Source organism: Leucoraja erinacea, chromosome 31, assembly GCF_028641065.1.
Source record: "Leucoraja erinacea ecotype New England chromosome 31, Leri_hhj_1, whole genome shotgun sequence".
Classification (NCBI taxonomy): Eukaryota; Metazoa; Chordata; class Chondrichthyes; order Rajiformes; family Rajidae; genus Leucoraja; species Leucoraja erinaceus.
In genome coordinates this window covers 21,401,291-21,425,580 of record NC_073407.1, presented here as the reverse complement: position 1 = coordinate 21,425,580, position 24,290 = coordinate 21,401,291, and the positions used below count along the sequence as shown (strand labels likewise).

Here is a 24,290-nt window from a genome sequence, read left to right as displayed (position 1 = left end):
CAGCGCGAGTGACCCGGGTTTGACCCTGATTACGGGTGCTGGCTGTACGGAGTTTGTACGTTCTCCCCGTGACCCGTGTGGGTTTTCTCCGAAGATAGACACAAAATGCTGGAGTAACTCAGCGGGTGAGGCAGCATCTCTAGAGAGAAGGAATGGGCGACGTTTCGGGTCGAGACCCTTCTTCAGACTGATGTCAGGGGAGGGGGCGGGACAAAGATAGAATGCAGTAAGACTGGTGGGAGAACTGGGAAGGGGAAGGGGATGGAGAGAGAAAGCAAGGGCTATCTGAAGTTAGAGAAGTCAATGTTCATACTGCTGGGGTGCAAACTACCCAAGCAAAATATGAGGTGCTGTTCCTCCAATTTGCACTGGGCCTCACTCTGACAATGGAGGAGGCCCAGGACAGGAAGGTCAGATTGGGAATGGGAGGGTGAGTTGAATTCCTTCACTCCAAAGATGCTGCCACACCCGCTGAGCTACGCCAGCATTTTGTGTCTACCTTCAATTTTAACTAACATCTGCAGTTCTTTCTCACACATATGGGGTTTTCTCCAAAATCTGCCGTTTCCCCTCCACACTCCAAAGACGTTAATTGGCTTGGTAATTCTAGTGTATGTAGGATAGTGTTAATATGCGGGGATCGCTGGTCAGCATGGACCCGGTGGGCCAAAGAGCCTGTTTCCGCGCTGTATCGCTAAACTAAACTAAACTATAATAGCATTTAAAAGACACTTGGACAGGTACATGGGTGGAAAAGGTTTAAAGGAATATGGGCCTAAGGCGGGCAAATGGAACTAGCTTAGATGGGGCATCTTGGTCGGCATGGACAAATTGTGCTGAAGGGCCTGTACTATGCTGTATGAATCTATAAATGACCAAAACAGACTGATAAAAATTCCGCAGTTCAGATTGCACTTTTATACCTCCTATCCCTGCAAATTTCTGTCCTGTTTCCAAACTCCGTTCATTCCCACAATTATGTGTTTGAATCCTTCCAAACAGGTTCCATACTTCAGAAAGGGCTCTTAGTTATCAAAGTAATTAATGACGTCTGTGACCAAACCCAGCAAGCTTCAAGGGGTCGAGCACTTCCTCCTCCCTTAATGCCTCTACACCATTGTCCTCTGGGGCGAGACCACAACCTCACCTGATTCCATTCTTATCCATCTAGTCCATGGCTCAGCTGAAACAGTTGCATGTCCAATTCTCACAGTTATCTTGGTCCTTTCTTGTTTCTTCTTTATCAATACCTTCCACAAAATCATCTGAAAACATCTGTCCTGACAACCTACAGCTCTCACGCACCATCACTCCCTCCCTCTGGAAGTTAACATATACCTGACTGTTCACAACCTTGGGTATCGGATTTGATCCCACATAAGCTTCTGGCCTTTTGGTAACTTCATATTGGATAGGTGACTTTCCTAGCAAGACCAACATTTGTTGCCTTTGAGAAGATGCCAGTGAAGCCCCTGGAGGCCCTTCTTGGGCCACTGCACTGCTCCAGTATCAGAGCTCAAACATTCTGACCTAGCAATGATGAAGGAAGGACAATATGTTTCTTAATACAGCGGGTGACTTGGTGAGGAAATTGAAGGTGGTGGTATCCCGTATATCTACTTCTCTTGTGCTTCGAGGTGACAATGTTTGTTGAAGAAATCTTGGCAACTTGCTCCTCAGACCCCTGCACGTATAGTGTATTATTGGCGGAGGAAACAACCAGTTAAGGCGTAGTATAGTATCAAGCAGGCATCCTATCTTGGACTTGAGCTTCTTGACTATGAAGCTGTACACATTCATGTTCATAAATAATAGGAGCAGAATTTGGCCATTCTGCCCATCAAGTCTACTCTGCCATTCAATCATGGCTGATCTATCTTTCCCTCTCAATCCCATTCTCCTACATTCTTCACCATAATCCCATACTAATCCACTCTATACAGGCCTTTCACTAATTGGTAAATTTTAATGAGGTTCCTCCCTCATCTTTCTAACTCCAGCGCGTACAGGCCCAGTGCCATCAAATACTCATCATGTGTTAACCCAATCATTCCTGGGATCAGGAATCCGTGTTGGACAAGTCCACACCCAGCAGGCCACGTGAAAGGAATTGAGAGCTCGGAGAGCCACAAGTGACATCCTCTTCCAGTCACTAATCTACCATTGGAGCCACAGTATTTGTGTCCAGAACTGTTATTTTCTGGGTGATACCACCATGTTGTTATCGGGTACATGAAGAGGACTTTGAGCCCCCCCCCCCATTAGGCTACACCGCTATTCAATCAGATTATGGCGGCACAAAATGTACTTCAAAATTATTTCTTGGTATTGCACAAACACAACAACACACTGATGGTGCTTCAGGCAGAGTCTGGAAATATTCACACTCGGAATTACAAAAGCACACGAACAAACAGTTCCAACCCCACCACCATCTCCGCCAGATGGGTTGACGAACATCACTAAAATAAACGAGCATTTAGTCAGCTATTTGTAGAACATGATGTGAAAGTGCCGATTAGTTAGCAGCTGTCTCTCTCAGTTCCACCCTCACTAAATGGCTCTCCTTATTTACAACCCTTCACTCTGTCATGGTATCACAGATCTGAAATCCAAAGATATGTGATACTTTTCCCACTTTGATAGACCTCATGTCTGTAACAGTGCACCTGATGAACAAAAGGACACAAAGTGCTGGAGTAACTCAGCAGCTCAGGCAGCATCCCTGGAGAACATGGATTGGTGATGTTTCAGATCAAGACCCTTCTTCAGATAAGTGAAGGACACGGATTCCATAAATAATTACTTTAAAAACCGGACAGCTAATTGAGAATGAGGCATTTATTTTTTATGAAGAAAAGGTGGAGATACATTAACCAAACCCTGATGTGAGTTTCTATAATTCTTTGGTAGATTCTCTCGATTACAACCACACACTCTCACTTGGCCATCAGATTGTTCGTTTTTTTAAGTTTTAGAGATACAGTGCGGAAACAGGCCCTTCAGTCCACTGAGTCTGAGCTGACCAACAATTCCCGCACACTAACACCATCCTACGCACACTGGGGACAATTTACTATTATACCAAGCCAATTAACCTACATACCTGTACATCTCTGGAGTGTGGGAGGAAATCGGGGATCCCGGAGAAAACCCACGCAGATGGCGGGGAGAACGTACAAACTCCGTAGAGACAACACCCGTAGTCAGGATCGAACCCGGGTCTCTGGCGCTGTAAGGCAGCAACTCTACCGCTGTGCCGGCCAACGGAATTTCCAAGCCAAGAGGTGGCAGAATATCAGAGTTTAACTGCACTGTGTTGCGTGCATCTCACATAGCATCGTGACTAATGTGGTTTCCTTGCATAGTCACACGATTCAAATGTGCGAAGGCCAGGCATGTTGCACACAATCTCACGCCCTTTCCTTTGCTTGGTACTGGGAAGAGTCCATGATACTTTGAAATGAATTCCCTTTATTGTAGCAGAAGAATTTGAAGACCTGATATTTCATTTAAAGTTGTCATCAATCAGGCGATGTTTATCAGTCATCTTGGACACATATTGTTGATTCCCTGGAATTAAGGGCAAAAAGCAAGTCAACAAAAGACAACTGAATTAAACGAAGGCAACGGAAGAAAAAATTGCATGAAAGCTGAAGTGGAATGCATCTTGGATTTAGTGTCCTCATACAGTTATCAGCTGGCACCTAGAAATACTGCAAAGTAGAAGGACTGTAAATCTAGAACACTGTGAACTCCCACAGCTGTAATTCTGAAATAATGCAGATCACAAAAACTGTAAAACTCAATCATTCTAAATGTCAGTCTCTAGGGAGTTGGGATAAAGTATCAACTCTGCCAGCATCCCTCCAGTTAAACAAACCATGAACGTTGGCGCAGAAACAGGCAGAGAAGCAGGTCCACTGATTTTGCTTGGGCAGCTTACAGCCCAGTGGTATGAATATTGATTTCTCTCACTTCAGGTAGCTCCGGCATTTCCTCTCTCTATATCCTTCCCCCACCCAAGTCGCACAAGCTTCTCATTTTCACCCAACAAACAGCTAACAATGGCCTGTTTCCTTTATCATCGTTAATTTTTTACCTATCAAATTCCTTGTATGTTTACATACTTGGCTAATAAATTAATTACAATTATAAATCTTTTGTTCTTTATCTCTCTACATCATCTCTCGTTTCCCTTAACCCTAACCAGTCTGAAGAAGGGTCTCGACCTGAAACGTCACCCATTCCTTCTCTCCAGAGGTGCTGCCTGTCCCGCTGAGTTACTCCAGCTTTTTGTGTCTATCGTTGGTTTAAACCAGCATCTGCAGTTCCTTCCTGCACAACAGGAAGCTTATTTTGCAATGAAGCCAGACACAAAAAGCTGGAGTAACTCAGCGGGTCAGGCAGCATCCCTGGAGAAAAAGATAGTCAGGATATGAGTGGAACGTGACAGTCAAATACACATGACGCTTGAAGTGATTGGATGTTATTGTGAATAATGTTAATTAATATATTGACCAAAAATACCTTGTATCAACCAACGAATAGAGCCTACCATGAGCACGATGTACTTGTTTCTGCATTGAATGTCAAAAAACACGTTAAGTTACAAGAGTCCCGACTTTGTCATCAATATGCAGGAAAATATAGGAGAATTCTGGTCATATTTTCCTTTTAGTACGTTACCCCTTGCGCAGATCTGAATATTTAGATAGCAGGTGCCCTCTTGAACTTAACCCAATCTAACATACATCTTGTGGATTGACAAAAAATGCTGGGGTAACTCAGCGGGACAGGTAGCATCTCTGGAGAGAAGGAGTTGGCGACGTTTCGGGTTGAGACCCTTCTTCAGACTGGTGATACAGCTGTCTGGCCTGCTGAGGTACTCCAGGACTTTGTGTCTTTCCTCTTCACATTTATCTGGCTGACTTTTAATATCAGGACCACGTCCAACAAACTCGTGACATGAACAAACAGTGATCAGCAGAGACGGTCTGAGGTTTAAACAGGGCTGAGGTTAAGAGGTCAGTGGACGCTGGAGGAGGCAGAGCAACACAGACAGGATGCTGCAACTGCCAGACCCGGAGTGACGTGTCCCGCGGGTCGTGTGGTCATTGGCCTAGACCCATCTTCCATCGAACCTGTCTAAAGACAGGCAGCTCGATTTCTTACTAATACCTATGAGACTGGATAGACACGGTTTGTACTCGCTACAGTTTAGAAGATTGAGGGGGGATCTTATAGAAACTTACAAAATTCTTAAGGGGTTGGACAGGCTAGATGCAGGAAGATTGTTCCCGATGTTGGGGAAGTCCAGAACTAGGGGTCACAGTTTAAGGATAAGGGGGAAATCTTTTAGGACCGAGATGAGGAAAACATTTTTCACACAGAGAGTGGTGAATCTCTGGAATTCACTGCCACAGAAGGTAGTTGAGGCCAGTCCATTGGCTATATTTAAGAGGGAGTTAGATGTGGCCCTTGTGGCTAAAGGGATCAGGGGGTATGGAGAGAAGGCAGGTACAGGATACTGATTTGGATGATCAGCCATGATCATATTGAATGGCGGTGCAGGCTCGAAGGGCCGAATGGCCTACTCCTGCACCTAATTTCTATGTTTCTATGAGAGAGAAGCGAGTGTCACCAAACTTCTGAATTCTCTGGGGTGGAACCCTCTCCAAGACAGACGTGAAGCTCACCGTTTAACCTGTTTTTACAAAATGTTAAATGGTCAGCTCGACATAGACTACAAGACCTACACCAAACCCAAACTAATTAGGAGCAGACCAGGGCATTCGATCCAATTTGTGATCCCAGCTACAAAGACAGATGTGTACAGCAATTCGTTCTTCCCCCGCACATTTAAAGCATGGAATAATCTCCACCCTACTATAGTTACCCAACCAGGTGCAACTAAATTTAAAGTAGCTCTTTCTTCGCAATAACCCTTTCTGGCTTAAGCCCTCCCTTCACCACCTCCAGTTTAAATTCCATTTGGAATATTTTGGAGGACCAAGAAATCCGACCATCTTTGGTCAACATCCTGTCCATCAGCCCGGACAATCACGTGGCCCCGTCAGCCCAGTAAACCTGGCCACGTGGTTCCCAGTCTAGGCCCGGTCACGTGGTCCACGGTCTAGGCCCAGTCATGTGGTCCCCGGTCTAGGCCCAGTCATGTGGTCCCCGGTCTAGGCCCGGTCACGTGGTCGCCGGTCTAGGCCAAGTCACGTGGTTCCCGGTCTAGGCCCAATCACGTGGTCCCGGTCTAGGCCCAGTCACGTGGTCACCGGTCTAGGCCCAGTCACGTGGTCCCCGGTCTAGGCCCAGTCACGTGGTTCCCGGTCTAGGCCAAGTCACGTGGTCACCGGTCTAGGCCCAGTCACGTGGTCCCCGGTCTAGGCCCAGTCACGTGGTCCCCGGTCTAGGCCAAGTCACGTGGTCACCGGTCTAGGCCCAGTCACGTGGTCGCCGGTCTAGGCCAAGTCACGTGGTCCCACAGACTAGAACGGGTCACGTGTCCCGCAGTTGGCAGCCGGGGTCACCGTGGGGGGGTCAGGATCACGTGGTCCCGGTCTACAGTATAGAACGGGTCACGTCACGTGTCCCGCAGGCCAAGTCACGGGGTCTAGGGGGAAAGGATCACGTGGTCCGCGGCCCAGCTGTGGTCAGCTGACGCCGGCGGAAGCGTGGCCGTGCTTCCGGTTTGTGTGCTGTGCAGAATGCTGCGGGCGGCCCGCGGGTCGCGGCTCCTCGGGCTCTGGGTGAGTGAGTCTCAGCTCGGGGCCGACACAGACACAGACACAGACACAGACACAGACACGGACACGGACACAGACACAGACACAGACACAGACACAGACACAGACAATTCCCGCCTGGGGCACCGTCGCTGACCCTCTCTCTGCCCCCCACCCTTGATGACGCCTCCTATTCCCAGTAAGGCTGGCTATTCGCAGCGCTGGTTGCACAGAATGACTCCCATTGCCATCACTTTATGTTGCACCCCCCCTCCCCTTCATTAAATGAATTGCCGGGTTTAGGTTCGTTATTGTCATGAACAGTGAAGAGCGTTTGTTTGCATGATCTCCAATTAAATCAGACGATATTACACACGAATACAAGCAAGCCAAACGCAAGTACAATAGGTTAACAACTCTGGTTATTTTTGGGTACATGCCTATTCCTGGCCATCAGTTTATTAAAGCCGTTTAAGCCTTTAAATATATATATATATATATATATATATATATATATATATATATATATATATATTCATATTTATATATATTCATCCATTAGATTCATCCTTCAAATCATCGCAGCCTGCTTCACTTTATTCATGTATCCGGGTACAGAGGAGATGCGACATGATGACAGCACAAACATGCAAACTCCAGATATGTAGCACTGGGGAGTAGGATTGTACCTGGGTCATTGGTCTGCCACTGTATGTCATGGATAGAGGACCATCACTGTAAACCACGAGGCTACGGTGCTGGAGTGCACAGATCTGTCATCGTGTACCATAAATTTAGGAGGATGGGCCAAACGACCTTCTGAATTGGAATCAGTGTGAGAGCAAAGGATGGACAGTAGAGCAAATGTGTGTATATATACGCACACATACACTAGCACTAACGCCAGGTCCCGTCAAACCTTTCCTCAGTCTCCTATCTATTCCACAGATATTGAATAACTGCTCAACAAAGGCCTACAGAGATGGCCACTTGATCTTGTGCTCTGCCACAAGAAAAACCAAAGGTAAGGAAGTTCTGTGCACAATCTGTTCCTCATCCTCTATAGCCCTCCAGTACGTGCGCTCGGTTGCAGGGCGAATGGAGTTGAGGGCAGTGATAAACAACCTCAGGATCTGCCGTTACTCAGACTGTGTTTATTGTTCAGGGGTTGTCGTCGGGCACAATGTGGCACGCAGCTCCACGGCGACGGTTGCTGAGGGCACCAATGATTCCTTCCTGAAGTGGGCCCTGCTTCTGATCCCGGTCACAACCTTTGGTCTCGGAACCTGGCAGGTATCTTCGCCGTTCGGTTCATGTTCACTCACCGCACTGAGGGGGAGCCCATGCGCAGGATGAGAGGGTGTTTTATTTGTTTGGCATATTTGCTTGCTGTTCCCCTGTGTCAGTGTGTTGCCAATTAAACAATGCTCTGTAGTCATTGTGTGGGGTCAGGGGACAGCGTGGGCTTTGCTGGTGACTGCACTGGTCAGTGGGGTTAGTTTTTTTCAGTTTAGCTTTTGGTTTATTGTCATGTGTACCGAGGTACAGTGAAAAGCTTTTGTTACGTGCTGACCGGATCAGAGTGGGGATGGCCTTCGCTGTGAGGTGTCTGGGTTTAGGATGGGTCTGGCAGCCTGTGTGCAGTGTCAGAGACCATGGAACCAAGGGCCATTGTAGGGTTATGGTCACTCTGGAGCTTGGATGTCCAGGGTGTAATGGTCTGACTAACTCCGGCTGACACTTGCACTGGGAAAGGGAACTACAGAGAAGGACCTAGAGGTTGCCTGTTCCCCTGTAATCTGGATCCAGTTATGTTACAGATCAGTTCCTTGTGCGAGTCCAAGTGTCCAATTGGGTGTGTGGCTGATTCTTGCCATGTTGATCTACATGCCTGTCTCTGACATTCTCGCTCTCCCTTCCCTTAAGGTTCAACGTCGCAAAAGGAAACTGCGGCTAATCGAGGCTCTAGCAGAGAGAAGCTGCTTGGAGCCCGTGCCCCTTCCCCTGGAGTAAGTAAGACTGGCATTGAACCCCTCCCCCTGTTGTGACAGTGACCCTCCCCCAGGGCCACACTGACCCACCCTGCTCCCCCCCCCCCCCCTCCCGGGGTAATACTGACCTCGTCACACATGTTTGGTTTTACGGCTTGTTTTGTGCACCACCGTTTCCACCTCTCACCTCTGTGCCCCACAGTCAACTGGACGTGAAGAAGCTGGAGTACAGGCGGGTGATGGTACGCGGGAGGTTCGACCACTCCAGCGAGCTCTACATCATGCCCCGGTCGCAGGTGGACCCCGAAAAGGAGGCAAGAGAGGCGGGCCGCCTGACGTCCAGCGGAGACACCGGTGCCAACGTTGTCACGCCCTTCTACTGCACAGACCTGGGGTACGTCAGCGGTCCCAGAGCCTGAAGGGCAAGTTAAAACTGCCCACCCCCTCCAGTTTACTAAACTGGGACAACAGGACAAGGCCATTCAACCCCTCGTTTTAGCTGGGAACAGCAGGACAAGGCCATTCAGCCCCTCCAGTCTACTAAACTGGAACAACAGGACAAGGTCATTCAGCCCCTTGGGTTTAAGGTGGGAACAGCAGGATGAGGCTGTTCAGCCCCTCGTCAGTCAATAGGTCCAAGTAAATTTGAGTGCAGGATGAAAATTGGTAGTGAAGTTAATAAAGTCCATATGTTCTGCATGGGTGCAGGAGGTAGCACGGATGCAATCATCAAAGTAACGGAGATAGAGTTCAGTGTACACCTGGAACAAGGATTGTTCAACGTATCCTACAAAGAGGCAGGCATAACTGGGGTCCATGCGGGTGCCCATAGCTACGCCTTGGAATTGGAGGAAGTGGGAGGAGTCAAAGAAGAAGTTGTTGGGGGTGAGGAACAGCTCTGCTAGGCGGAGAAGAATGATAGCTGAGGGAACTTGGATGGTTCTGCGGCCGAGGAAGAAATGGAGGACGTTAAGGCCTTCCTGGTGGGGGATGGAGGTGTAGAGTGACTGAACTTCCATAGTAAAGACGAGGGAATCATTGAAGAGAAAAGGGCATATGAGGTTTCTTGGACATAGGTCAGGAGAGATTGGACCAGGGGGCATAGGATGGAGTCGAGGTATGTGGAAATTATTTCTGTGGGACAGGAGCAGGCAGAAACAATAGGTCTACAAGGGCTGTTGTGTTTATGGATTTTGGAGAGAAGGTAGAACGGGGCTGTGTGGGGCTGGGAAACGATAAGGTTGGAGGCTGGAGAAGTCAGACTGCCAGAAGTGATTAAATCAGAAATGGTGTTTGAGATTAAGGCCTGGTGCTCGTCTGTGGGATTATGGTCCAAGGATTAGTAGGAGGAGATGGCTGAGAGTTGTCAGAGCACCAGACTACCACGGCACCTCCTTTGTCGGCGGCTTTGATTGTAATGTTGGGGTTGCTGCAGAGTGCCTGGAGGGCTATTAGTTCAAAGGGGGTGAGGTTAGAGTAGGTAAGGGGAGTGGAAAAGTTTATTTTGTTGGGAACAGCAGGACGAGGCTGTCAAGGCCCTTGAGACTATGCACATGAACATGAGGAGACCTTCAGCCTCTTAAATAGAATCCAAGAGGTTACAGTAAATAACCCAAAGTAGAAAGGAACTGCAGATGCTGGTTTAAACCGAAGAGACACAAAAAGCTGGAGTAACTCAACGGGACAGACAGCATCTCTGGAGAGAAGGAATGGGTGACCTTTCGGGTCGAGACCCTTTTTCACAGTCCCGCCAGCACTTCCATTTGAGACTGTTTATTTTTGACATCAATGTTCTGACAGTGGGAAAAACAGTCAAACGATAAATATTCTACGGGCTATTTCTGGGAATTTCCCTATTAGAATCCAGTACTTACCATGAGCAGTCATCAAACACTAGCTGATAACCTGCCCAGTGAAACCCATGTTGGGGTCTAGATCTCATTGAAGCCCCCTCTGCCACCAAACCCTCCACTGTAGGTTAGCACGGCTTATGTGAAGCCCAGATTGTGATCATTACAGCAGATTACCTTTTCTCTGCAGTCATCCTCTGGCCTGGGACAACAGGGCCAACGTTAAATCTCAGCCAGTGCATTTGCACCATGCTCTCCAGGTGAACTACGTAATTGTTTCTTTCAGAGTGCGAATCCTTGTGAACAGGGGCTTTGTACCTAGAAGGAAGATCAATCCAGAAACGAGAAGAAAAGGACAGGTGAGTGTGGGGTGAAGGTAAGGGGCACTTCAGGGATCGTGGGGTCCAAGTCTATAGCTCCAAGTGGGAGCACAAGTAGTTAAGAGTGGTAAAGCGGTGGTGCATGGTATGCTTGCCTTCAGGGTCAGGAAATCATATTGCAGCTTTGCAGAACTTTGATTGTAGCATTTGGAGTATTGTGTGCAGTTCTGGTTGGCCCATTACAGGATGTAGAGACTTTGGAGAGGGTACAGAAACATAGAAAATAGGTGCAGGAGTAGGCCATTCGGCCCTTCGAGCCTGCAACACCATTCAATATGATCATGGCTGATCATCCAACTCAGTATCCTGTACCTGCCTTCTCTCCATACCCCCTGATCCCTTTAGCCACAACTCCCTCTTAAATATAGCCAATGAACTGGCCTCAACTACCTTCTGTGGCAGAGAATTCCACAGATTCACCACTCTCTGTGTGAAAAAACGTTTTCCTCATTTCGGTCCTAAAAGATTTCCGCCTTATCCTTAAACTGTGACCCCTTGTTCTGGACTTCCCCAACATCGGAAACAATCTTCCTGCATCTCGCCTGTCCAACCCCATAAGAATTTTGTAAGTTTCTATAAGATCCCCCCTCAATCTTCTAAATTCTAGCGAGTACAAACTGAGTCTATCCAGTCTTTGTTCATATGAAAGTCCTGACATCCCAGGAATCAGTCTGGTGAACCTTCTCTGTACTCCAGACTGATTCCAGAAAGAGGTTTACCAGAATATTGTCTGTACAGGAGATTAGTTTATTTCAGCATTTGGTGGCACCTGCTGCCTCACAGGGTTCGATCCTGACTCCTGTGTGGGGTCTCAACACTAGTGGTGGTGAATTGGTAGGAAGGAACTACAGATTCTAGCTTAAACCGTAGACACAAAAGGCTGTAGCACAGAAGTCTGAAGAAAGGTCTTGACCCAAAATGTCACCCATTCCTTCTCCCCAGAGATGCTGCCTGTCCCTCTGAGTTACTCCTGCATTTTGTGTCATGGAGAATTGGTATTTGGACTCCACATCTCTGAGGAGCTGAGAGGTTTTTCGCCCTCAGTAAGTTATGTTATGTATTAACTCCCCCAGATTACTGACGAGGTGGAGCTGGTTGGCATCGTTCGACTGTCTGAGACACGCAAACCATTCATTCCTCAGAATGATATTGAGAAGAACATCTGGCACTACCGGGACTTGGAGGCAATGGCACAGATTGTGCACACTGAACCTATCCTTATTGACGCAGACTTTGGTAAGACTTGCCGGCGTCAGGTATATTTCTTTGTGCTGTCCTATCAGTGAGGGAGAGCTGCTTTCTTCTTTAATAACGTGTATATCTGTACTCTCGGGTCCAGTGCTCCCCTATGCTTTCTGAATAACTATTTGCCAGAAGAAAACGTGGCCTCATTATTTGTGCTCATAAAACGGACCAAAGTGAACCTATCAGTGACATCTGGGATGGGAGATGCAGACTGTAGAATGTTATGGACGACAGTAACAGTGGGGGGCTGGGAGCAATGGTAATCTAGGGGCAACACAATCCCTTTCTCAGACTAGAATTACAAGTATCTACAAAATTAACTCCAAATGACTGAACCACCTTAGGATGTTCTGAGCACATCGTGCAGAATGGTGCATCCTTGTATATCTAATTGCACCACCGTCTCTTACAGACAGCACAGTCGCTGGAGGGCCAGTGGGTGGGCAGACTCGCATCACCTTGAGGAATGAGCACCTGCAGTACATCCTAACCTGGTAAGACCATGGCTGGTAGACTAGGTTGTGTCTCTGTCAAAGGCTGATCTCAAGAGAAATTATTGTGAGCCCTAATCTCAAAATGTCTGAAGAAGGGTTTCGGCCTGAAACATCGCCTATTTTCTTTGCTCCATAGATGCTGCTGCACCCGCTGAGTTTCTCCAGCAATTTTGTGTACCCTCAAAATTACAAGTCAGGTTTACATTCAAATACGCGGGTACGGTGAGGTACACGGAATGACAATTGTGCTTGCAGCAGCATCGCAGTTACATAGACTTAGGTAACATAAAGAATTATAAATTATACTTGCACATAAATTGTACAAGACCATCTCCATTCCCTCTGCATCATTTCCAAAGTCTCTACATCCTTCCTGTAATGGGGCAATCAGAACTGCACACAATACTCCAAATGCGGCCCGAACCAAAGTAGTTTTAAGTTGCATCATGAATTAGAAAACAGGTGCAGGCCATGGCTGATCGTCCCCAATCAATAACCCGTGCCTGCCTTCTCCCCATATCCCTCGATTCCACTAGCCCCTAGAGCTCTATCTAACTCTCTTAAATCCATCCAGTGAATTGGCCTCCATTGCCCAGTGGCAGGGATTTTCCACAAGACCTCCTGACCCATGTAAGCAAGTGTACCATATGCCTTATTTACCACTATCTACATGTGTTGCAACTTTCAGGGAGTTAAGAATTGCCATATTTTGCCAATTGTATGTTTTGTTACGTATGTTGTGTTTTTCCCTTGCATTCGACCTCCCATAACCACACCACATTTGCTCAGATTAAACTCCATTTCCCATTTCAGAAGCAGAATTATATCCTAACAGCCTTCCCAGTCCACAACCCCAGCAATCTTGGTGCAAACTTGCCAACCAACCTATCTACGTTTACATCTAAATCAATAAAAATAACAACTCCATTGGCCAGACCTCCAGCCAGAATATTGTCTTTTCACTATATCCATGTCCTCTGTAACCAGTTGTTCATCCAAATGACTGTTAATATCCTGCATCATAATCTTCTGGATCAACCTACTTGGGGAGACTGCATCAAAAACCTTACTAAATTCATGTAGACAGCATTCACTGCGCATACCTCATCCATCACCTCCTTAAAAAAAACTCAACCAGTTGGGATACTTTAGACAATGCATCAATAGAACTTTAGTATTCAGTAACAGTGGTTCCAGAACTAAGCAGGTGTGATGCTGTGGCCATAAGCACAGGCTGGGTAGACCAGTTCTCATTTTTGACAGCCCATTTTCCACCATCCGCTATTATCTTGCACAGCCTTCATGTGCAAGGGACGAATTCCAGATCTTCCAAATGACAAGGACAGTGCACTTTAAATCTGAACTTTCTCTTTACTTATTCGCTTTTGCACTGCCTATATATTTGTTTATTGTATGGTTTGGATAACATGCAAAATAGTTTTTTCTACTGTGTCTTGATAGATGTGATAAAAAATAACCCAATACCAATAGCAACAATGGGTAGTAGTGCAGGGCATACTCATGTCTTAATTAATGCTAGTTTGAGCAGCTAAGTTGAACATGATTCCAGTCCTGCATGGCAGATTCATGTTCAATACACACTACCTCAATGGTGTTTCTTTTACTTGTTCTCCTGCTCAACTTTTAAATGCACATTATTCTTACGAATAGTCACAGGAGAAAAAGTAAACTACTGGGTTCTCTATTGGATAACTGGTGTTTAAATTCTATGTCTATGCCATCAAAATGCTGGTAATTGTTAAGTGATCCGTTAGGTCATAGTAACCATATACAATGGATTGTTTTTCTTTGACAGGTATGGACTTTGTGCAGCTACGTCCTATATGTGGTTCCAGAAGTTCATACGGAAAATCCCTGCGTAGAGACCAGTTGATTAAAGTATAACGGCAGATCTTCTGAAATTTTATCGCCTTCCTGTTTTTCCATGGATCATGATGTAAATTTTCCATTAAAATTAACTACAACCTGTTATAATACATAATTTCTTCAGTTGTCCTGCATTGACATTGATTTCCACTCTGGTTTGCTGAGTTATTGGTGGCTAAAGAAGCATCTGTGAGAATCACAGGTGGTGGTTGATGTGGAGAACTTGAGGGACATTCCTTCTACTGCATTACACAGCTCAGCAAATTACAAGATCACCAGTCAGTCATTATAGTACAGACTCCATGGAATGTATGTATGGAACTGGTTAATAAAAGGGAAGTTACCAGTTGTGTGTGAAATACAACATGCCACTCATCTAACCATTAACCAGGTGCTATAGGGGAAACTGAACATCTGTAGTCTGTTGTAGTCTCAAGACCAGGCACTGTCTTAATTCACAACATACGCAGGAAAACGAACATGATTTTTTTAATTTATGTACAATGGGGAGAGTTAACAAGATTTAACCAAGTTTGGTTGCCAATTCCTTGGCTTTGGCCTTCTCCAGCTTTGCAATACGGGCCACAGATTTAGGGCCAAGGATCCCACCGCCCCAGTGACGACGGATCTGAAAATAAGCAGAAAGCACGTGAAAGATCAAACCACCCTGCTAGCACCAATTCTGCATCTCGCTCTAAAATACTTGCAGTCATATCTACTTTGATCCTAATAGCCTCAACTTGACCTGCTCAGCCAGGAGATTGATATTCCAGTACTCACTTCAGGCAAGAGCATCACAATCCCTCCGAGGGATTCATGAGTACATTGAAAGGGACACATTTTGCATTTTCAAAGACCCAACAGTTCCAGAATTAGACCATTGAGTCTAATCCACCATTCAATCGTGTCGGAATTATCTTTCCCTCTCAAACCCATTCTCCTGCCTTCTCCCCATAACCTTTGACACCCATACTAATCAAGAACCTGTTAATCGTAATTTAAAAATGCCTATTGACTCGTCATCCACAGCCGTCTGTGGCAACGAATTCCAGATTCACCACACACTTTGACTAAAATTCTTGCAACCATGTTCCAGGACCCATTAGTATGCCCTACCAGCCTTCTACACAGGACAAAAAGTAGTGCCCAACCAACACCACCCTCCAAGTTGGCAGACTTGTTGCAACAGTCTGGGGAGCCTCAAACTAGATTGGAAAAATCACGAAATTATTTGACTGGATAAGATACGATCCAAATCATACCTCATCATATCGCTCATTGTAGTTTGTCCGCACAGCCTCAATCAGCTTGGCAATCGCACCCTTGTCCTCACTGAAGGGGGAAGAAAACAGATCATTACTTCCTGAAAGTCAGGATTGTGAGATTACCAGGATTTATAGTCAAGAGTTGATTAAACCAAATGCTCAGGGTTAAAAAGCTCAAAATGCCACACGGTTATTCAGGTGAAGAAATTCTTTGTACATCATTGCAGTTTGGTTCAACTCTTAGATTAGCTACATCAAAAGTTGCTAAAAAACTGTGGCTTAATGCACGCTGCCCTCTCCAGCTAGTGGGCCAGGCGACGTTACTTCTAATGGTAATTATGACAGGATACTCACGGGTTGACTTGTGCAAAAGCGAGGCAGCTGGCAGTTTTCCTGTGCACAAGACGTCCTAGTCTGGCTTTGCCTTTGACAATGCAATAAGGGACTCCCATTTTACGGCACAGCGCAGGCAGGAACACAACCAGCTGGAGGTGGCATTTGGGGTAGGAGAAAATGGAGATTATCATTAGTTGGCATTAATTCAGCACCTTTAAAGCATCCCAGGTATTCCAAAGAAAAAAAACTATGTCAAGCAAATGCAAGGTTATAACTTGAGCTTACATGGTAGGTCTTAAAAGATTTAATGAACAAATTCTAGAATTTTATGCTTAAACAGCCACACGCAAGGGGGGGTACGAGGAAAATTTGAGTGGAGAAGGCAGGCTGCAAACGAACCATGCAAAACAAATCTTATTGTTCAAGTGTCAGGGATGTTAGCTGATGTTCTAGTCTTGGTCCCAGTTTTACATTCCCAACCAATGGATGGAACATTGGGCCAAACAATCATGAGGATTGGGAAGAAATGCAGATAATTGGCCTTGGCTTATGCTCAGGGTTAAAAAGCTTGTTTGTTTGATCTACATGATGAACTTCAGGTGAAGAAATTCAAAAACATCATCACATTAGCCAGACCTGTGCATGGGCAAGATCAATAAGGAAGGACATTTATGACCAGGCTACATCCCAGCAATGATTACCCTCCAGCTCCTGGTGTACAGCCCAGGGATATTTCAATTAAGTTGGCTTTACCAGACTTAAGGAAAGAAATGGAAATAGAATTCTCATCCCACTCCCTCCACAAAGACTCAGGAGGACTATCCTCTGTGTCAGAGCAGCTGCTGATGCCTTTCCATACAGTTACATCTAAGTAGAATCCCTCTAAATCCAGGGAGAAAGGAGTCCAAGGTTTTTTACCTCAATAGGATCAACATCATGTGCAATGACCACTAGCTGAGCCTTCTTTTTCTCCACCAATGTGGTGACAGTATTCACACCTGCAAAAAAGGTGGAGAAAAGTCAGTAGAACAAGGCAGCCCTTGGATTTCATATCAGCTTGACAAATCATTTGGCTTGGTGGAGACACGGGGAACTGCAGATGCTGGAATCTTGAGGTAAAAACAAAGTGCTGGAGGAACTCAGCAGGTCAGGCAGCACCTGTGGAGGAAATGAACCGGTTGTTTCAGGATGGGACTCTCTTCACACTGAAGGTCCTGACCTGAAACGTCAGCTGTCCACTTCTTCCACAGATGCTGCCGACCCAATGTTCCTCCATCACTGTGTTTTGCCTTTGACTCGTTGCACTGAGTCACAGCTAATCTATTTAACTGGTGTTTGTCCCCGACATGCTTTAGATAATAAAACTCTCCATTCTTAAAGCGGTGAAAGGCCCATGGCTTGCCGCTCAGTGTTAAAAAGCTCATTTGTTTGATCTACATACTGATCTTCAGGTAAAATTCAAAAACATCATTGCAGCATTAGCCAACTGGGCTTCACAGGAGTGGGACCAACAGGGACACTACAACAAAACTCAAAACCAAAGACATAAACAGCAATATTTGCCCAACATTCCCAACACATTACAGTCCAGGGATATTTTAATACAATAAGGAGAACTGTAGTGAAGGCACTAAGGCCAGTGGAATGGCAGTATTAAGGATACTCAAAGCCAGAAGTGGAAGAATTTAGGATCAGAAGTTTTTGAAGGATTCAAATTTTTATTTTTATTTTTTATTTTTTTAAAACAAGCAGGACATGTTTGCAAGTTCATGAGCACCGAAATGGATGGAATTTTGGACAAATGGGTGACCTCAAGTTCAATGAAGGCAAATCAAGGGGAGGCAGCTGGGATTATATGGGGAAATGCCTGTAAATAATCAGCTTCAACAAAAGCCAAGCTCAGACAGAAAAGAGGCCAAGTCACATCACATTATGCAAAGGTAAAATAAAAACTCATTACATGGGGGTAACGGATTGCTGCCCTAAATTAGCATCCCCACATCTTGTCCACATTCAGGGACAAACTTAATTTTCAATGATATCCTTCCTCTCACCTTGGAGAAAAATCCCAAATGACTTCCACGTCCAATGTCAGCCGGCGGTTATACAGGGACCCAACTCACCCGATCGGAGAACAGCAGGTCTCTTTGTGGGAGCATCAGCCTTCCCAGCTGCCTTTTGCTCAGCCCGGGCATGTAATCTCTGCTTCTTTTCCTGTTTGGTCTCAGGCCTGTACTTGTGCGCCAGTTTGAAGAGTTGGGTGGCTGCATAGAAAGGAAAAGAAAAAATAAATTAACCGGGGTGGGAAAGCAAGTTTGAAATGCAAAGAAATGCTGGTGGGAAAGAGAGGCTCTCAAGAGTGCATCAGCGATCTTGGTGGGTAAATGTCATCCGTTATATTCAGATAGCAAATATTCGTTTACATCATTTGCAAACTCTGAGGCTCCCAACAAAACAGACCCTTGCCCTCATGCTGAAAATACAAGAAAACAAGTTTCTTAAGACCCAGAAACAGTTTCCACAGCATAGAGGCAGGGGAATTGAGAATTTTGCAGCTGTTAGGATTCCAAGGAAATATCTCAGACATCCCTATATTACCAGGGCTCACCTGTCTGCCTGTCCAAAGCCTGGGCAAACTGGTTGATTGCAGGAGGTACTTTCAGGCGTTTGTACAGGATGGCCCTCTGCCGCTGAAGTCGGACGTAACGAGGCCATTTCACAAACCTCGTCAGGTCCCTCTTGGGCTGAATATCCTGACCTGTTGAAAGAATGGGAGACAGTGAGCACCAGGATTCTATCCCAGTTGAAGTTGTGTCCCGCACAAAGATCGCTGCTAATCCTACAGGGTGACTGCATAATGTCTTCAGTATTTCAAATTTCCCTGGCCCCAGTCCCTTTGGTTTTCAATGAGCATGCTAAAACTGAGATATTGCAAGTTCTGAACAACTGCAGCAAATATCCATTTAATTAAATGTAGTCAGTCTGAAGAAGGGTACCGACCCAAAAAAAATAAAAAAATCGCCTATACATGTTCTGCCTGACCCACTGCGTTACTCCAGTATTTTGTCTATCCATTTAATTAAAGCTGAATCAGGTCTCAAGTCCACAATCTCACGAAAACCCAAACTCCATCTTAACCCCAGCCATGTACCAAGCAGACAGTATTCTCTAGGATTGGAGCTACGAGTCAAAAGAAAGCAGTTACATCCCTGACAGAACATGTTTAGACCACAGCAGTGTTCCAACATGCAATTAAGTAGAATTCAACGTAATTTACCTCTGTATTCTTGTCTAACATCTGGTTAACTAAAACATGGCCCAGAAATAAAATTGACAATTGACACACTGACAGTTGTTTACAGCAAGGAGTTCAGAACTTTCTAACCCTTTCTGCATTGAAGTATGGGAATCAAGAACCAGAGAACATACGTTTAAAGTGAGGGGGAGAAACTAATAGGACAAGTACAGTGGTGTGGTGGGGACAACTTTTTCCCCAGAGGATGGTAAATATATGTAATGAGCTGACAGGAAATAGAAGAGGTACACCGCATTTAAGACAATTGGACAGGTAAATGGATAGGAAAGCATTGTAGGGATATGGGCCAAATGGGACTAGCTTAGATGGGGTTATTTGGTAAGCCTGGACAAGTTCGGCCAAGGAGCCTTTACATGACTATGACCAAGTAGCTCTCTGGGAGTCGAATTAAACCATTGGACATATCAAGAAAAACAGGCCATATAAGATTAAAAAAAAGCAATAACCATGACTTTTTTCTTCAGCAGAATTTCAATGTTATCAATGTCCTCTAAACCTAAAAAACAGGTTCTGACCCTTTCTCATTTCAGTCTCCCAGATTCATGACTGGATGTTGAACTCACCAATTCCAAAGTTCTTGGGTCTCTTTTCAAAGAGAGGATTCACAACTTTTTTCACCTCATGTCTCTTGGTAACGGAAGGGGCTGGGGCCACCTTCTTCCCCTTGGATTTCTTCCCTTTCGGCTGAAAAAGTCACAAATCCCAAATTCATGACACGGCACAGTTGAACATTTCTTAACAGTTCAGCAACTTCTCTCAAGTGTGTTTTTGACTGCCAGCAGAAAAGTGGTTACAACACACGAGGCAGCCTATCAACAAATCTCCTTCAGAACATACACCAACTGTGCACATTTTTTCTTAAAACAGTTATCAATGCTTCTCTTGAAGGTATAATGGAACACCCACACCACATCTGCAGCCATCGCACAGCAGATTCCAAACTCATGCTGCATAAAACTCCCAGTCATTCTTAATTCCCTTACTTTTTTAAAATCTTAGATCCATTATTAGTCCTTCACCAATCCACCAAAGGGAACAGCACCCCTCTATCCATCGCTTTATAAACCTTCAAATTTTCTTTTTTTTTTTAAAGCAATACCAGGTACTCAAATCTATCCCTTTAAATGTAGACCCTTGAATTTTTTCCTTTTATACCATATCGTCCCTTTTCCACAACCAGAATTAAACACTACACTCCCAGGTGATAATAGATCAATGATTTTTGACCAACACATCTCTGGTTTTACATGGATGGCTCTAATGACAAAGTCCAACACGGCAGCGGTAGAGTTGCTGCCTCACAACGCCAGAGACCCGGGTTTGATCCTGACCACGGGTGCTGTCTGTGTGGAGTTTGTACGTTCTCTCCGTGACCTGCGTGATTTTGCTCCGGTTTTCTCCAACACTCCAAAGACTTGCAGGTTTGTAGGGCGAAGGGCCTGTTTCAATGTTGCATCTCTAAACTAAACAATTGAACGTGGAATTCACTGGATACATTCAAAAGAGTTAAATAGAGCTCTCGGGGCCAGCAGAATCAAGGGATGTGGGGAGTAGGCAGGAACGGGGTACTGATTGTGGATGATCAGCCATTGATGAAGGGCCGCATGGCCTACTCCTGCACCTATTTTCTATGTTAATTGCTTTGTCAAAATGCCCTACACTTATACATACTTAGACCCTCCGCTGCATCTTTTAAGTAACATCCTTTATTCTACATTGCCTCACCTCATTCTTACAAATGGCATTAACTTCCAGCTGCCATGCCTCTGCCCATTCCACAAATCTATTAATAAGCGTTCCCTCCAATACGACCCCAAAATGAATGGTTGATCACCTCAACAACGCGGTTAGTTTAAACGCCATGCGGCGAGGCGAGGCTCGCCACCTGAAGCTGCGCGTAAACACGATGCTGGGGTCACGTTGCCGAGTGCAAGGCGTCGGCGTTGAATCCAAAGCCCCGCCCTGCGATCAGCTTCTGCTCCCGTGGTAGCAGTGAACCGGCTCCGGCACAGTGACGGACTGGGTGGGAAGCCGACACCCAGTTGCGGGCAGTAACAGCGAGGGATCCCCGGGCCCAGTTAGCCGGCTGCAGAACAGTGACGGGGCCGGACGGTCACACAAAATGGCGGCGGCGGCGCCCCCCAACCTAAACAATTCTTTCTTTCCAAAATCGGCCTCCGGACGCCATCGTGCCCTAATTTGCGGCTGTATGCGGAGCGGATGGCCCGTAGGTGGACGGCGGGGCACCGGAGGGCAGGATGGGTGTAAGACGGGGCGGATGGCGGCGGATTGCGAACGGCGCAGAGAAGCGGCGAACTCACCATGGCGGCGGGGGCATAGAAAGAGGGCGGAGAAGCCACGCATGCCCGGTAATACCCGCGCCAGTTCTCGCGTGGCTTCAATTTAAAGGGACCGCGCCCCCACTGACCAAAGATCTTCTAGCATATAAGATCTTTGCCACTGACTGTACAATACAATACAATACAATACAACGGTTTATTTGTCACATTGCACAAAAAGTGCAAGTGAAATGATACGTCAGCAGCGATACAATAATAAAGGGCACACACAAAAACACAATGTTTACACAGAATAATAATAATAATAATATATCTTTATTGTCATTGCACATCAATGCAACGAGATTTAGTATGCAGCTTCCAACCGATGTAAAATAAAAGTAAAATAAATAAATAAGTTGTGTGATGTGACCATCCGAGGGAGACAGTCCAGGGGGGGAGGGGGGCGGGGGAGCACTCAGCAGGGCCGGTTCAGAGCCGCTATAGCTCTGGGAATAAAGCTGTTTCTGAGTCTGGAGGTTCGGGCGTAGAAGGCCTTGTAACGTCTGCCGGAGGGAAGTAGTTCGAACAGTCCGTTACAAGGGTGTGAGGAGTCTTTATGGATGCTGACGGCCTTCCTGAGGATGTGTGAAGATAGACACATACTGGAGTAACTCAGCATCTCTGGAAATGGGAAAAAGGAATAGGTGACATTTTGGGATGAGACCCTTCTTCAGACTGAGGGGGAAACTAGTGTGAAAAGGACAGTTCAAAGCAGACGAACTGATCCGGATTCTGTGTCACACACAAAGCCCTCCACCCATCTGCCCCCCTATCCCCCCCCCCCCCCCCCCCACTTTGTGTACTAGTCATCTCTCTACTATTTTATTTCATTCCCCTTACATGACCTCTAAATTTTTGTAAGGTGTCCTCTCCCCCATATACCAACCCTCAGTAGGACTGGTCCGACAACAGATCAGCCTACAGGGATGAGATCCAGCACCTGACCACATCCGCCGACAAGGAGATTATTGTCGACTTCTCCTCAGTCATCCATCCACAAGCCCAACCTCCGCAGTTTTGGGGACAGAGCCTTCTCCAGGGCAGCTCCCAGGCTCTGGCACTCCCTCCCCCAACTGATCCGTAGGCTCAAGAAAGCCCACTTGTCCCCCCAGATTCCTGACCAACTTTTACCGCTTCTGTGTCCCTCACCATCTTCCAGTCCCGCCTCAAGACCCATCTCTTCACCTCTGCCTATCCTTAGCCCCACGTCCCCCTCCCTTTTCATTTGGGCATTAATTGTCTCATATTGTGTTTTGTATTGAATTCTGTCAACACAATACTCTGTGTACTAGTCATGTCCCTCTACTATTTATTTAATCATTCCCCTTACCTGTTTATTCCTCTACCTGCTAAATTTTTTTAAGGTGTCCTTGAGACTCTTGAAAGGCGCCCATAAACTAAAATTTGTATTATTGCGATTATTATTATTATTATAGATAGATAGACAATAGGTGCAGGAGTAGGCCATTCGAGCCAACACTGCCATTCAATGTGATCATGGCTGATCATCCCCAATCAGTACCCTGTTCCTGCCTTCTCCCCAGATCCCCTGACTCCGCTATCTTTAAGAGCCATATCTAACTCTCTTTTGAATGCATCCAGTGAATCAGCCTCCACAGCCTTCTGAGGCAGAGAATACCACAAATTCACAACTCTCCGTGTGAAAAACCAAAATTTCACACAATACTCCCGGTATGGTCTCACCAGGGCCCTGTACAACTGCAGAAGGACCTCTGCTCCTATACTCAACTCCTCTCGTTATGAAGGCCTGCTTTACCTGCATGCTTACTTTCAGTGACTGAGGTACAAGGACACTCAGGTCTCATTGTACTTCCCCTTTTCCTAACCTGACACCATTCAGATAATAATCTACCTTCCTGTTCTTGCCACCAAAGTGGATAACCTCACATGTATCCACATTATACTGCATCTGCCCACTTACCCTACTTGTCCAAGTCACCCTGCATCCTCATAGCCTCCTCTTCACAGTTCACATTGCCACCCAGCTTTGTGCCATCTGCAAATTTGCTAATGTTACTTTTAATTCCTTCATCTAAATCATTAATGTATATTGTAAATAGCTGCGGTCTCAGCACCGAGATTGCGACATCCCACCAGACTGCCTGCCATTCTGAAAGGGACCTGTTAATCCCTACTCTTTGTTCCATGTCTGCTAGCAAATGTAGTAGGAAGGAACTGCAGTTGCTGGTTTAAACCAGAAGATACACAAAATGCTGGAGTAACTCAGCAGGACAGAATTGTGCATTGTTAATTGTGCTTTTACACATCATATTTGCGGTATGGTTATTGATTTCTCTAATTTCAAATAACCATTGCTTTCCTTCTCTCTGTCCCTCCCCCACCCTAGTTCTCCGACTAGTTTCACTGTCCTCCTGATTAATTTTCTACATTTCCTTGATCTAAGTCTGCTTTGATCTGTCCTTTTC

General features: G+C 45.9%; 2 protein-coding genes and 4 non-coding genes across 6 annotated transcripts; 1 reads left to right on the top strand and 5 right to left on the bottom strand.

The window, feature by feature from the left end:
- Positions 1 to 6,634: 6,634 nt before the first annotated feature.
- On the top strand, positions 6,635 to 14,684 carry LOC129712102 (surfeit locus protein 1). Its single transcript, XM_055660299.1, has 9 exons — positions 6,635 to 6,761; positions 7,686 to 7,761; positions 7,903 to 8,030; positions 8,664 to 8,746; positions 8,931 to 9,122; positions 10,865 to 10,937; positions 12,032 to 12,194; positions 12,616 to 12,697; positions 14,514 to 14,684. The coding sequence occupies exons 1-9, from the start codon at positions 6,720 to 6,722 to the stop codon at positions 14,578 to 14,580; spliced, it is 906 nt and encodes a 301-aa protein (XP_055516274.1). The 5' UTR covers positions 6,635 to 6,719; the 3' UTR covers positions 14,581 to 14,684.
- A 373-nt stretch (positions 14,685 to 15,057) lies between these two features.
- On the bottom strand, positions 15,058 to 21,948 carry rpl7a (ribosomal protein L7a). Its single transcript, XM_055660300.1, has 8 exons — positions 21,823 to 21,948; positions 20,065 to 20,185; positions 18,794 to 18,943; positions 18,309 to 18,449; positions 17,104 to 17,183; positions 16,204 to 16,334; positions 15,847 to 15,916; positions 15,058 to 15,212 (listed from the first exon to the last, which is right to left on the bottom strand). The coding sequence occupies exons 1-8, from the start codon at positions 21,823 to 21,825 to the stop codon at positions 15,108 to 15,110; spliced, it is 801 nt and encodes a 266-aa protein (XP_055516275.1). The 5' UTR covers positions 21,826 to 21,948; the 3' UTR covers positions 15,058 to 15,107.
- Positions 16,004 to 16,076, bottom strand: LOC129712198 (small nucleolar RNA SNORD36). Its single transcript, XR_008726010.1, has one exon. It is a non-coding gene; the product is annotated as a small nucleolar RNA SNORD36 (small nucleolar RNA).
- On the bottom strand, positions 16,734 to 16,812 carry LOC129712197 (small nucleolar RNA SNORD36). The gene has a single exon (XR_008726009.1). It is a non-coding gene; the product is annotated as a small nucleolar RNA SNORD36 (small nucleolar RNA).
- On the bottom strand, positions 17,586 to 17,661 carry LOC129712199 (small nucleolar RNA SNORD36). The gene has a single exon (XR_008726011.1). It is a non-coding gene; the product is annotated as a small nucleolar RNA SNORD36 (small nucleolar RNA).
- Positions 18,546 to 18,618, bottom strand: LOC129712194 (small nucleolar RNA SNORD24). The gene has a single exon (XR_008726007.1). It is a non-coding gene; the product is annotated as a small nucleolar RNA SNORD24 (small nucleolar RNA).
- Positions 21,949 to 24,290: the final 2,342 nt, after the last annotated feature.